This window comes from Nasonia vitripennis, chromosome 3 (genome assembly GCF_009193385.2).
Source record: "Nasonia vitripennis strain AsymCx chromosome 3, Nvit_psr_1.1, whole genome shotgun sequence".
In the NCBI taxonomy this organism is placed as follows: Eukaryota; Metazoa; Arthropoda; class Insecta; order Hymenoptera; family Pteromalidae; genus Nasonia; species Nasonia vitripennis.
In genome coordinates, this window is record NC_045759.1 from 2,388,019 (window position 1) to 2,401,951 (window position 13,933).

A 13,933-nucleotide genomic window follows, 5' to 3' on the forward strand; every position below is an offset into this window, starting at 1 on the left:
AAAAAAGCGTTTCATAAAGTATTCAAATAGCCGTCGATTTGCTCTACGCGGAAACAGAATTATTTAATAGTTCAAATGTGTGTGACAACAGACATGAGATAATCAAACAATGCTAATTTCAGGAATAAAACAAAGGAATACGTAAGTGTGAATAGCAGTATTCGGTGAAACCAACTCGTACTACTATATGTTTTCAATTTTCAAATTCTTTGAAAAAACGATACCTAAAGATGGAAGAACATGAAATTTTGAACAATGAATATTTCAAAGTTAATCGATTTTTACTAAAATTGACTGGACTCTGGCCCTATCAGAAAAGGCATGTCAAATTAATCATACGAATTTTGTATATTTGTGCTATTCATTCGATGATGATACCACAGGTATGTACGCTTTTTATTTAATAAATATGAGTAGATTACAAAATATATTCGCTAAAATTCGCAAAGAAATCTATTTTTTTAAATATTAGTGTTTTATTTAATTCATTGTTAATGTCATCGTTATACTGTGGTAATATGGTATACTTGATGCAATATAAAATTAATTCAGAGCTATTTGCTATAGGTTATCAGAACAGTTGAAGAGTGGGGAAAGGATTTTGAAATTGTGTTAGAAAATATTGTGGGTTTTATTTACTTGCAATGTGTTTTAGCAAAATATATTATAACTTTCACGGCTGAACCTCAGGTAATTTGATTTTTTTCGAATTATATTTTTGAAATATTACCCTAATAAAATAGTAATTGAGAAAAAAAAGTTTAGCTCGTATTCCTTTACAAAAAGATGGCGTTTGATTGGACAAGATACATTGAAGCAGAAGAGCAGCTGAGTCTGCAAAGAGCCGCAAGTAATGGTCAACTTATGACGATTATATATAGCGGTAAACCAAAAGAAATAGTACACTATAATGTATAATATTTATTTATGAAGTAGCAGTAGTTTTTTTACAGTAGATATTCACATCTATTGCACAACCACCTTTTTCATCAATCATTTATTTTCAATTTGCTGAAAAATATCCTATTTTCTAGTCTACGTAAATTTCGCTGGTGTTGGATTTGCGACCTTACCTGGCACGCTACCAACTATCTTGAACATCATTGCACCTTTGAACGAATCTCGACCTACAAAGGTACTTTGCTTCTACGCAGAATATTTTATCGATCAAGAAGAGTACTACTATCAATTGCTATTTCAAACCTTCATCGGTGTTATGAGTACAGTTTTTATTAATGCCACTGTTGATACACTTTACGTAATCTGTGCCCATCACTCGGATGGACTTTTCAATATCGTCTCGTAAGTTATTGATTTAATCATATATGTACGTAATACAGAGATGTTTCCATAATGGCGACTAATTAGTAATAAATCTGAAAAGTGTACTCTGGCTTTATAGATATCGTTTTCAGAAGGCCTTTAATAAATCGCAAGAGCGTTATCAGGTTAAATCTAGAAATCTGGTTGCGGCCAAAAATCTAGATGAGGAAATTCACGAATATGTGTTGACGGCCATAAACATACACAATGAATCTATAGAGTATAGTATTTTGCACGTTGTCCTTGAATTTGCTTGTTTTCATTTGTTTAACAAAACTTTATATCTATTTTAAAATAGGTTTATTAACCTGATACAATCGACGTATACGTTGTATTTCTTTATCCAAATGAGTTTGACCATAATTAGTTTGAGTCTTGCAACTGTCGTTGTAAATTACCACGTTTATAAGCCATAGAACGAAGCTTATTATCAGATCTTGACTTGAATTGTTTATTTGTAGGCAATGATGAACCTTCATGATATTATCAATTTAATCAGGATATTTTTCATATGGTGTGGTATAATCTTGAATCTTGCTTACATCAGTATTGCAGGACAGCAAATCATCGATACTAGTTTACAGATATTTGACTCTGCGTATGTATTTTGAGTTGAATAATACATCGTTCAACTAGGGATGAAAATGAATCAAAGTCCATTTGCCCCTTATTGTATTTTTAGTTACTTCTGTGGTTGGTACAATCACCCTCTAAAAACTCAGAGATTACTTAAATTTATTATGCTTCGCTGTAGCAGACAATGTCAAATAACCGCTGGTCCTATGCTAGTTATAAACTTGGAAAGTTGCAGTAATGTGAGTATTGCATCTTTACTACTTTAAAGATTCTCTGTAAACGGTTGAGCGTATGGAAATGCCGAAATATTAATTGAAATTGCGCACTTATCATTGCAGAAATAACAAAACTGCATTTGAGATATCATCTCAGTAGAGCGCGATCTTAGCATATTTTTCAAACACACCGTATCAGCATTATCTTTCGCTCAATCGTTAAAGCAATACGATTGCATTACATCATCAAACATATTTTTCTAATGATTATAATAACATTTGAAGATCTTGAAATCATCCCTTTCTTACTGCACCTTTATGATTGCTGTAAGTTAAAAAATTGATGTCATAAGAATGGAAACAGCAATTTAAATCACGATTACTAGGCTACTAAAATTTTGGATATACTTTGCGGCGTACGCAATTTGTAAATAATAATGATAACTTCATCAAACGAAGAATACTAGGTAGAAAAGTGTTATTTGTCGTTATAGATGACTTTTTAGATAATTAATATAAATAAAATATACGATTGTTAGAAGTATGTGGAAATAAATGATGAATAATTCTTATCTATGATAAAAGCATGCAAAAAATCACAAAATTGCCTATTTTTTATAGTGGATTTTGGATTTTTAAGGAAAAAAAAACGTTTACGGATCATAATCGCACTCTACTCCCATCCTTTCTCCATGAAGAACAATCTTCCACATAATCCACCTGTACCGCGCATTCAGATCTCCTCACGCGCAACAGGTTGGCTCGAAAATTTCCCAAGGGGCCCAGCCTCTCTTGCTCTCATTAATCCTTGCCCTCTCTTCTCTTCCCCTCTATTTTCTTCCAGGGTATACAGAGAAAGACACCAAAGGCGGTCCATTCATCCCGGCGCGGAATGTTGCGCGTGCGCGAGTCCGAGAGGGAGAGGACAGGTTTTCGCGCACCAGCTACAGCCACTCCCTGAAACGAGATGGAATACAAGTGAACTGCGGGTGCGAATGGATATAAGTACATGGTGCAGGATTTGCGCGCAAGCGCAGATTGTCTAAGGTTTCCTACATCATGCAGAATGAAAATGGAGAGGACTAAGACGGCGGTGGTTGTCATTTTGTTATGCTGTGAAACTTGCGGTATCAGGGTGAGAAATCGTACTGTGACCTTAGACAACATAGACTGTGTTTTTTTATCTTTTATTAGTTTATTATACTTTCTTACAATATAAAGCTTGTGTTTTTGTTTTAAATTATTCACGTATTTTTGTTGTAGGTGCAAAGTGAAGTTTATGATGTAAATCAATTTTTAAATACCTCTTTATTTATAGAAACAAGAACTTGCATCTTTTCATCTTTCTAAGAATAGAATATGACCTTTGAAATCTTTACCTTTTGTGCGGAATTCATCTCCATTCACGAGTTTCTTCATTATACTTGCGTGTCAGTCGGTAACGCTACATTTATTCATACTTATGTAGTGAAAACTCGTGGGTATGATAAGGTCTTGATATATAGCATGTACTCATTGTATATAACCATCGTGATGGAAAGAACTTAACTATGCAGCTCAAATCATGTAAAAGTATAGTATTTAGAAAAAGCAAGTTCTTCATTCTATTATAACATTACACAACTGATTTCAAATAACATATTTTAGATTACAAGATGGTATGTAAATTAATGACAGATAATGTAGGGAAAACATTTATCCCTTAATTCTTGACTTTACTTATGTTTGAATAAAGGTACGTATAACACATACCTAGACACGTTATTGGAATCTAAAAACAAGATAAATAAAGCGTCTGGAAAGAAAGATCGGAACTGCGGCTCGCGGAAGAAGTGCAAGTAGCGAGAAACTATGTCAGCGGAGCTATGCTCGTTGCGCCCCTGATCGCGAAAACCGTTCCGTTCGGCTTTCCAGGCGCGACAAGAAACATGAACTGATTCGCCGTGACTATGAGAACTGAGTCCATGTAGAGGAATACGAAGTCTGAATGCACTTATGTGAGGAAAAGGATAGAGCTAATCACACAAAAATAATCTTCACTTTAATAAAATATAGTTTAAAATAAAAATAGTGAATAAAATCAAGTTTTTAAATCCAAACTTTATTAAAAGAGTTGTAACTTAAAAACAACTTGCAGTACTTGAAATACAAACTTTTATTAAAGGCTATGCAGATTACAAAGTCAAAATAAATTTCATTAGATCTAGTTTAAAATAGTTTTGACAATTAAAATCAAGTTGCGCTATTGATTTTATTACGTACCCATATTTTATTCTAAATAGTGTAGAGTACTGATTCGATTTAAGCAGTGTCTGTAAACGGTATCATAACGGAAAGAGAATGCTCATCCATAATAAATGATTATCTCAATTACGCGGTTCAATAGAAAAAATTATCTTACATGCGAAATATCTATAAACCATTGACATGTGTCACTCATCATCAAAACAATTGCGGATAATCAAGCGTTTAAAAAAAAATACTGAAATTTAAAAGAAAAAAAAGAGAAAGAAAAATATTTTTATCGCAGAGGCGGTTGATGTTATTCTAGCTGGTAAAAATGCTAGATTCAAACGAAGTTTTCAACAACAAATATTTTATCCTAAATAAAAGATTGTTAATGGTAAATTTTATTTGGCCTTACCAAACGAAGCACATGAAAAAGTTTGTAAATACGTTTATTATTGTAGCTATTCATACAATGATGATACCTCAGGTACTTAATGAATGATATTAGCAGACATTTTTTGCATTAACTTTCTATGATAACATTTTTTTTTCTAATGCAAACCAGATCCAAAAATTATTATTTATATATTATTTTGCATGCACATTAAATTATTATTACGTATATAGGTGTTGAGAATCCCGAATGAATAATAGATAGTGCACCCTGCATCGGTAAGCGCCCCCTTGAACAAGCGATTATGACTCATCACAGCCTATAGTACTGTCTATGTTCGTGAACGTCGTAACATAAGTTTTTTATTTCACATTTGTTAAACATTTTCAAATAATAACAAATATTTTTTTAGATAATTAGATCAGTGTTCGAATGGCAATTAGAGGAAAGAAATGTAGAAATTTTAGTTGAAAATTTTGCGGGTTTTCTGTATTTTCTAGGAACGCTGTCAAAGTACTACACGACTATTTATCTTGAAAAAAAGGTAAACCTAAGATTTTTGAAACAATATAATCATCATACCCCTAATTATTATTAAATACTGGATACTAGTTGCTACAACTTTATCAACAAATTACGTACGATTGGAAGGGTCTGCAAGATGACAATGAGCAAGCTGTATTACTTCGTTCCTGGGATATTGGCCGCACTTTGACCATATTTTATATGGGTAAAAGTTTGTATTAATTTTGTTTTTCATAAACTTCTTTGTCTTCTAATGAGAAATATTTTTAGGATACATGTTTACTGCTTGTATATCATTTGTGACCTTGCCATCAGCTGTACCATTGATGCTCGATTTAATATTACCTCTCAACGAGTCTCGTGGAGTAAATCTTTGTTATTACGCTGAATATTTCATCGATCAGCAAAAATATTTTATTTATCTTCTTCTGCATACGTTTATTTGCGTCTCTTTTACTATCCTGATCGTCACTGCTGTTGACAGTACTTTTGTTAGTATCGTATATCACGCAGTTGGTCTATTCGATATTTTGGAGTAAGATACTGAACTACTCTCGGAACTACGTCCTAAATTTCAAATAACTACTATAAAAACTATTCTATCTTATGTCTGTTAAAATTATTTTCAGATATCGCATGAGGAATGTATTACGTTTTGTCGAAGATGACTATCAAAACAATAAATTTTTATCGAAAGAGGAACTTCACAAATACGTCGTTGATTCAGTGAAAATGCATAAGAAAACCATTGAGTTTAGTAGGGTTTATTTATTGAATAAGTTATTACGAAATTAATTTATTGGTCACTTGGTTATTTGGTACGTGCGTTACAGATTTTCCGAGATTGTACAAAGAATTTACAATGACTGCTTTTTCTTCGTTACTGTATTAGTGTTAGTCTGCTTGAGTGTTGGAACTATTGATGTGCGTAAAATTCTGATCTCTACTCGCAATAATGGCTTCAATCGTAATTCATATGCTTTATGATTTCAGCTAGTTATGAACCTGAATAATCCTATTAATTTGATACGTGTTGGATTTGTATGGCTCGGAATCATAATGTATACGTTTTTTATTAGCTGGCCGGGTCAGAAATTAATCAACTGTAGTCACGAACTTTTCAATACGGTGTACGTATAAAAATAATGGCGACTATAGTATTAAAATTGACGATCAATAATGTATAGTATTATTTTAGCTATGCATGTGGTTGGTACGGTTGTCCCACTAAAACCAAATATTTAATCAAGTTTATGATGATGCGATGCACAGTTCCTTGTAGACTGACCGCCGGTCCGCTGCTAACAATGGACTTGGTAACCTCTGGTAATGTGAGTTCTATCGCCGATATGTTCGATTATGTTACTACGTACATCTGTTTTTATCAAACTGTTTTTGTTTTTAAGATTTTGAGAACAGCATTGTCCTATTTTACGGTAGTAGCATCGTTCAGTTAGAATATTCAGTCGATCGATGTATACCGAATTTATTTTTGTATGATGTATACATAAACTGATCCAATAGTTATTTCAAATTTCAGTAATAAACCGATCTGATTCGCTTCAAAACAGTGTCGAATATCTGCATAGTCCAACCAATTGCTCGAAAATTGGCTTCACCCAACGTCTTTCTCCCCGACACCCAAGTCGAATAATCATCCTCCACCAGCGCAATATCATCAAACACCTTTGATTTGAAATTTCCCATGAGACCGTGACCTCTCGCGCACACCTACCATCTCCAAGAGACTCGGTATACGCGCGCGATCACGAACGAATAATAACGCACGCACGCACGCGATCAAGCTCATCCTCATTAATCCTCTTCTGATGTTTATTAGCGGCATCCTTTTCCTCCGCGTCTCCCTCTCCGCAACGCGCATCAGCCTATTTCCACTGCTCACTGCAGCCGAGACGAGAAGAAGGAGGAAAGATAAGACTGGGACCATTCATCCCGCGCGCGATGCGTTCGAGTACCGGAATGCTGCATACGCTTACCCATGGAGCAGCCGATGTACGGGTGGAGATATGCATAGGAGAAAGATGACTGGGGAAGAGAAAAAGGAAACGGCTCGACCACTCCCGACGAGTCGTGTAATATCGCGAGAGAGGTGTAGACTGTTATAGGTTGTTTATTTCGATTGGCGGCTAATTAAAAGTCCCGGGAGAGATTGCGCCTGATAATAATGTGCCATCGATGCCATGTAAAATGTGCGCAGTTATGGTAATGGATAGGTGCGCGTCAAGTATTTATCGTGCAGACGGTGTGTAGGTTTATTATGTGTGTGTACGCCTTATTTGAGGTGCGTGAACAAGTTTATTGAAGTTGTACGTGAGAAATCAGATGTGAGGATGCTTTTCTCCTTTTCCGGTGGACAGAAATAGACGTTTCGAAATAGAATCGAATAACAGTAGTTGCTAGAATCCTTATCACATTCTGCTAAAAACTACAACAAACTTCCATCAGTTGGTCTGTTCACCCAATGAAGCAACATCCTTCTCTAAACTACATTAGAATTCTATCCATTAAATTCAAACGACACATCGAATCCAAGAAAAAAGCCAAACCAACCAAGCATAAAGTAACACTGCATCTATCGTGCATCTAGGCACGGAAGAATCGTAAGTCGCTATGCGCTCGCTTTCAAGAAACTGTGTCAAAGTCTCCGCCGTCGTGCTATTCTCGCGGTTATCCACACGCGACTCCATCCTATACTCTCTTCAACAAATTTCTCCGCGGATCTTCCCCCTGCATTGCCGCGTATTTTATTATGTTATTAATCGGGTCTCGAATAATTGCCAGCCGCATATTTCGCACAGCCGCCTGATGGATAGATAGACGCGATTTGGGTCGTGACTTTCTATCCTGCTTAAAAACGTGCTCGCGCATGCGAGCGAGCAAGCGCGGGATGTGTTGGGAGAGAGAGAGAAGCTGTGTGCCGCGAAGCGTTTCAGCGTCTGGATTCCGATGCATTGTCATTTTATGGGTCACGGCGTGACCTTTTAACGTTGTTAGAGGCACTTCTACTACTACTACTACTACTACTACTACTACTACTACTACTGCTACGTCTATGCTCGATGAAAAGTGTGATTTTTATTTTATTGCTGACCGAATCGCGACTTGTACCCACAGTGCTGTATTGTTATGGGTCGTGGGTAGGTAGGCGGTGTGTAGTTTCATCGTGCCTGTTCGTTTCTTTTTAGTGAACTATAAAAGGTATCATGGAGTTACCGAGGGTAACGGTTGAAGTTCAGTCGTTTCGCACTGGGAAGTTGCGGGCTCACTCGTCTTCGCGACGGCAAATTTACCAGGTATCCAATTAACTGTAACTAAATCGTGAAGTCTGAAGAGCAGTTTGTTCAGTCAACTCAGTTATCGTACACCATTCATAGCAGGGATCATCTTGTGCTATGACTTTCTTTCTAAATAATCACGTTCATCATACAACATCTGTACAATCTGCTTAATTCAAATAAAGAGCTTGCACAAGTGTGACTCTCGCGTTCCAGAAATTCAGAGCACACACGCGCAGCTTCAATCTTCATCTTTCATTAAACTCGTACACAAAGAATAGCGTTAACGCTTATGAAGCCAGGCGCAGCTACACGTGTAATTAAGGCTCTGCAATTGCAGCTGTTACAGCCATAATACACATATACTTTTAATTTGGCATCATTAAGATTTACGACCCCGCCGTCTATTCCTTCTTCTTTTCAACTGCTTTCACGATCTAATTAAGAAGTCTGCAATTATAACGCGCAGTCAGCTGTGAATCTTCAATTCTGTATGCAGCTTGTCCAGACTAACCTATATATGCGTGTTTTTCCATCCTCTTCAAGCTTATGTTGGTTAGATTGACGAGAAAACGTGCCAAGGTACCAAGAACGCCCGATAAATGAATCCCAGAGTTCCACAATGTGTACGAGGTTACAGAATTGGCGATATTGCGACCCTCAGGACCTACGTATTATGACGTGTTTTTTCTCTTGTTTTTTTGGATGCACAAACCAGCTATTACGAATACTCAAATCCTCCCGCAACAACGCTGGCGATCGTGAGAACGCGCCCGCACCTTTCGCTTCGACAACATCGTCTTTGGCGTCGAATAATTAGGCGACCACTGCGTGCTGCAACTCCTTACGACTTTCACGCGTGAATTGCCCGCTGAGCGAATTATGTAGCTGCAGCTGTTGGATTTTCACCGATCCTCCGCGCGATGGGATGACCCCGAATCGATGTGCTCTCACTTTTTGCCGGATTTTTTCGAGGGGAGAGAGGCGCGCGCGCGCGGGTGCGAGTCGTATAGAAAGCGAGATTTTGAAAGTTTACCTCGGATTGCAATTTAATAATTTTATCGCTCGCACTTATCTTCCGCGAGTGAGCAATCTTCTTCGCCGATCAAACGACGCATTCGCGCGAAATCGCAAGATAATTTAATCGGACACTTTCAATTTTCATAGGCAGACTGTTGACCGAGGATTGTGATAATGTGATTCGCCTGATGGGATGCGACGGGAGAAATGAAATGTCCGAAAGTATCGATGAAAGATTCGTGCCGCCGGAGAAGCTTTATGTGCACAGAGAAACGTTTCACTCGTCAACTGGTGTAACACTTAGACTCCTGCCGAATGATGCGCAATTCGAGAAATGAAGTGCTGCACGTGGAAGGAGGTGTTGTGCGGAGATTGGATAATTATCGGGGAGAATATCTTGAGCGGAAATAATTATATATTTCGAAATATAAACGCCGCGGCGCAACGCGATCTACCGTGGATTGTAAGGGCGCTGTAAGTTTCATTAAAGGTTTCATAAACGGCGGGAATTTCGAAGCGATAGCGTCTGACGTAGTTTCGACAGTAAATAACGCAGTTTCTCAATGTTACACACTCTTACAATCACGACTTAACGAAAATAATCAGGATTTCTCTTAACAATCATCCGCTACGATTTACGACCCAAACGACACATCGTGAGGGGATTAAAGCAAAGCCGCTAACTCGTTAAAGCGACAATCTCTCAGCTCGCATTTTCGGCCAAGTAATTCTCTATATTACCTCCGTAGACATAACCCTCGCGACCGAGAGCTTTCACTCCGCAAAAACGTCCGCATAGAAAATAGAAAGCCTCTCGTTAACCGTTTCCCCCCTCGCGCCATTGTCGTCTCCGCAGCCACTTCGTCGAACTTTGAGTTAAAAGTAGAAAGCTTCGCTACTGACCCGAAGTCACGCGGGTCAATGTCAGCCGGGAGACAGGGAGTATTTAGCTGTTTCACGATCGAGGATGTCTCTCCTCTTCAAACGAGCTTCAGAGAAGTCTCGTGCATTTTTCCAGCGAGTGCTCACTTTGACGAGTTTGAATTTGGTACTTACAACTTTCGCGAGCGCGCACGTGAAGCAATCGATTGCAGGAATCGCGTGTCGCACGCAGATCGATCGAGATGAAGTCGTAAGGCACCTCTTCATTTCTCCCAAAAAGTGTGTTTATCACCCGTCGAGAATCGAAGCGTCCCTTAACGGTATGCACCGACATCGATCCGCTTCGATTTTCCCGCGAACAACAGCACACATACCGAAAATTAATCACCGGTTGCCGCGAAAAAATCGGTCTACTCGCCGATCTTTCTCTCTCTCTCTCTCTCTCTCTCTCTCTCTCTCTCTCTCTCTCTATATATATATATATATATATATATATATATATATATATATATATGTTCCCCCGTCGATAATTCCCGAGATCGCGTGCGCGCCGCCGGCGGCGCTTATGCCGTTATGCCCTCGACGCTCGCGCATTACGTGTCCCATTATGCAAACGGCCGAGCGTGTATAGCTATATGCACACTCACGCGAGATGGACTGCAGTGCGCTGAGGGCTAGCGCGACGATTTATCCGATTTCACGGACGTCGCGTACATGCGTACTGCCTGGAGATGCGTTGATCTTTCTCTCTCTCTCTCTCTCTCTCTCTCTCTCTCTCTCTCTCTCTCTCTCTCTCTCTCTCTCTCTCGGGCTTGTAATATAGCACTTTTCTCCGGCGGACACGAAACGGAATCTTCTTCCAGGGAAAAATGATGGAAAGTTATTATCTCGATGTTGTTTTTTTTGCATTCCCTGCTTTCATAAACACACATACGCGCACGTCACCTCAGTCGGTTTAGCCTGACGCGTTTGTGACAGGTAAATGAAGACGGCACTCGGCAGACACGCATGCGCCGAAGAAAGTTGACAGCTTTCTTTGGCGCGTCGGGTAATTTATTCGAATTTTTGCGCCGCGTGAAAGCTTAATGATATTTATGCTCGTTGGAGATGGAACAACGGATTTGAATGTCATTTTAATTCCAATGGGAAAAGCCTATAAGGAATCGCTTAAAATTGCTTTCCGATTCGACGACGGTAAGAAACAATTAAAATAGCGCAGCCACAATGCGACAAACCCCTTCGTCCCCGTCCGGGCAATAGCCATCGATTACAAAAACCTCGCGCACACATCCCGCACCTCCTCCCTCGGCTATTTAATCTCGCCGCGTCTAAATCCTCCCCCCTCCGCAGGTTCCCGAGTGAAAAAATACCGCATCACATACTCGCGCGGAATGTCCCCGCGCGAAAGCTGCACAAAGCATTCCAGACGCGACGAAGAAAAGCCTCCCCAATAAATCCAGTTTCTAAAAGAAGAAGCACAAGTTCAAGGCTGGCTGGCGCATAAACAATCGCCGCCGCCACCGCACCTGTCCTCTGTACGGTATACTTATAGCTATATGCGCATGTAAACGTGCGGAGAGAAAGATGGATGTTGCGCGCGCGCGCGCGGAGGAAAGCTATATCTATCAGCGATCGATGCAGCCTCCGGCAATTAAGAAGCCGCGGGGAGATAGCGTGACTTGCCGGTTGTTTTCTTTTACTCTTCCTCATAGCCTACTCGGACTGTGTATTGTCCGCGTGAAATTGTGTCTCTGTGATACAGCGATGGGAAACGGGGATATCTATTTACGACGCTGGTAATTTTCGTCGCGCTATTTAGGATTATACGCCGATACGTATTTTCACCGTTGAGTTGACGTAAGTAACGCACACGACTGCGTGTACATAATACCCATTGTCCGCTGCCCACACTCGACGTGTGTCGACTCTTTCCTGACGGCCGTAGGAACGAGAGACGTATAAAAGCGGCAGTTGCGGTACAATGTTACGAGCTGGAAACAGGTCCGGCAACGTGATTACTTCGGTAACTCACCTGTAACATAAAGAAAAATCATAATTAGGTTGGCGCCTTTACGTGGCTGAAATTGTAATAAGTTGCGCGATACTATTCTCGACGGCGGTTATTGTTGTTAGCTATGGTTTAGGCATGTGCGTAACATTTTTTAAGATATTATTTTTTGTCCATTTCGAGCATTCGTTCGAAGATGTTTTTATGCATACACAGCGAGATGCAGGCGATGTGGATCAACCGACAGGTTTCATGCACGATAATTACAAACTGCTCGACGTTAATGATCGGCCGAATAAACCTATATATGTACAGCACAGAATGATATCGTGACGTGTGTATCTCTCGAAGATCGTATCTGAATCCAATGAGCTCACGACTAATTACTAAATTTCACTTGACTCTAAATTGAAATTCTCTTCTCCTATACATATACAAAAAAGTATTAAACTCTGATTAACAACGACATATTTGCCGCCTGGTGTGTAATTATCCAGCGTTCTACAAACTCTAAATTAATACCCAGCTATACAGCATTTGAATAACACCTATTTATTTTTACATCAATACAAGCAATCAGTTTTCGCAAGCCACACTTCTTACAGAGGCAGCGATCTCCGAAAAAATCACACGATCCAAAAAGAAAGAGCTCCAAGGCAAAGCAAGAGCAGCAGCAGTATAAAAAAGGAAAGAAGAGAGATAGAGAGAAAAGAAACGACACCGTACAAATGCGCGCGCGCGCGCGTAACGGAATTCATAGCCGCGGGGAGAAGAGAGCGCCACATTTCTCTCTCCTCCGCGGCCAATGGTCATCCCACGCCGCTGAGAAATCATCTGGCCGATCGTACGTAGGTGGAGAGTCGATGGGATATTGCTATGGGATATGTATACGGTGGGAGAGGATGCAGCGCGAGCAATTGTTCGCGAGACGAAGGCTTCTCTATATAGGTATACGCAGCTCGCGGAAGAAGACGATGCATATGGAGATGTTTCGTCTTTGTCTCGGTGTACCTACGGAGTTGTTGTTGCCGCTGCTGTTTGGTTGTTTGGATTGGGAAGGGATTAACGGTTAGCGGAGCTCTGATCTCTCCCAAGAGGTCGTAAATAAGTTGTTTTTTTTTTTATAGAATATCCTCACATTGTTTTCTCTGACTCATTTTTGATATTCTTTTAGGCAGCCATCCGAGGATGACCAACGAGTTTATTGCGCCTACAATATACGAACTGTACACGACAACTGACGTCTATTGTCGTCAGAATTCGAAGCGACCAAAATATCCAAACACAGAGCACAGCTGAGAACAATTAACCTCTCTATTTCCACCCTTCAAACAAACATCGATCAGTCGAGAATAGCTATACGGCGAACCGACGCCTTTTGACGAGAGAGAGAGAGAGAGAGAGAGAGAGAGAGAGAGAGAGAGAGAGAGAGAGAGAGCGGCGCCAAAATAGCCGCCTTCATATC

General features: G+C 39.6%; 3 protein-coding genes across 12 annotated transcripts in view; 2 read left to right on the plus strand and 1 right to left on the minus strand.

Moving 5' to 3' along the window:
- LOC100122506 (PDZ domain-containing protein 2) overlaps nt 1-13,933 on the minus strand; it is a 99,717-nt gene that overhangs the window by 73,463 nt on the left and 12,321 nt on the right. The window lies entirely within an intron of this gene.
- Nucleotides 29-3,375, plus strand: Or167 (odorant receptor 167). Of its 5 annotated transcripts, none has more exons than XM_031926084.2 (9): nt 29-383; nt 568-690; nt 787-850; nt 1,035-1,302; nt 1,385-1,543; nt 1,622-1,712; nt 1,785-1,921; nt 2,006-2,138; nt 2,400-3,375. In XM_031926084.2, exons 1-9 carry the CDS (start codon nt 231-233, stop codon nt 2,448-2,450), a joined length of 1,179 nt encoding a protein of 392 aa, XP_031781944.1. In that variant the 5' UTR covers nt 29-230; the 3' UTR covers nt 2,451-3,375. The 5 variants fall into 5 exon arrangements, with proteins under 5 accessions (XP_031781944.1, XP_031781943.1, XP_031781942.1 ...); XM_031926083.2 differs by having other exon boundaries at nt 32-383; nt 766-850; nt 2,400-3,374; XM_031926082.2 differs by having other exon boundaries at nt 32-383; nt 787-883; nt 2,400-3,374.
- Nucleotides 4,330-6,830, plus strand: Or168 (odorant receptor 168). Of its 2 annotated transcripts, none has more exons than XM_031926074.2 (9): nt 4,330-4,830; nt 5,150-5,281; nt 5,350-5,467; nt 5,533-5,797; nt 5,892-6,014; nt 6,096-6,186; nt 6,256-6,392; nt 6,461-6,588; nt 6,669-6,789. In XM_031926074.2, exons 1-9 carry the CDS (start codon nt 4,675-4,677, stop codon nt 6,776-6,778), a joined length of 1,260 nt encoding a protein of 419 aa, XP_031781934.1. In that variant the 5' UTR covers nt 4,330-4,674; the 3' UTR covers nt 6,779-6,789. The 2 variants fall into 2 exon arrangements, with proteins under 2 accessions (XP_031781934.1, NP_001164416.1); NM_001170945.1 differs by having other exon boundaries at nt 4,626-4,830; nt 6,461-6,593; nt 6,669-6,830.

What these genes read in the sequence shown, in the direction of transcription:
- Or167 (XM_031926081.2), top strand. Translation starts at nt 231, where the DNA reads ATGGAAGAACATGAAATTTTGAACAATGAATATTTCAAAGTTAATCGA. An exon ending in CTTTCACGGCTGAACCTCAG is followed by an intron (nt 691 to 765) that starts GTAATTTGATTT and finishes AAAAAAGTTTAG; the next exon opens with CTCGTATTCCTTTACAAAAA. An exon ending in ATACACAATGAATCTATAGA is followed by an intron (nt 1,544 to 1,621) that starts GTATAGTATTTT and finishes ATTTTAAAATAG; the next exon opens with GTTTATTAACCTGATACAAT.
- Or168 (XM_031926074.2), top strand. Translation starts at nt 4,675, where the DNA reads ATGCTAGATTCAAACGAAGTTTTCAACAACAAATATTTTATCCTAAAT. An exon ending in ATACAATGATGATACCTCAG is followed by an intron (nt 4,831 to 5,149) that starts GTACTTAATGAA and finishes ATATTTTTTTAG; the next exon opens with ATAATTAGATCAGTGTTCGA. An exon ending in TGAGTGTTGGAACTATTGAT is followed by an intron (nt 6,187 to 6,255) that starts GTGCGTAAAATT and finishes TTATGATTTCAG; the next exon opens with CTAGTTATGAACCTGAATAA.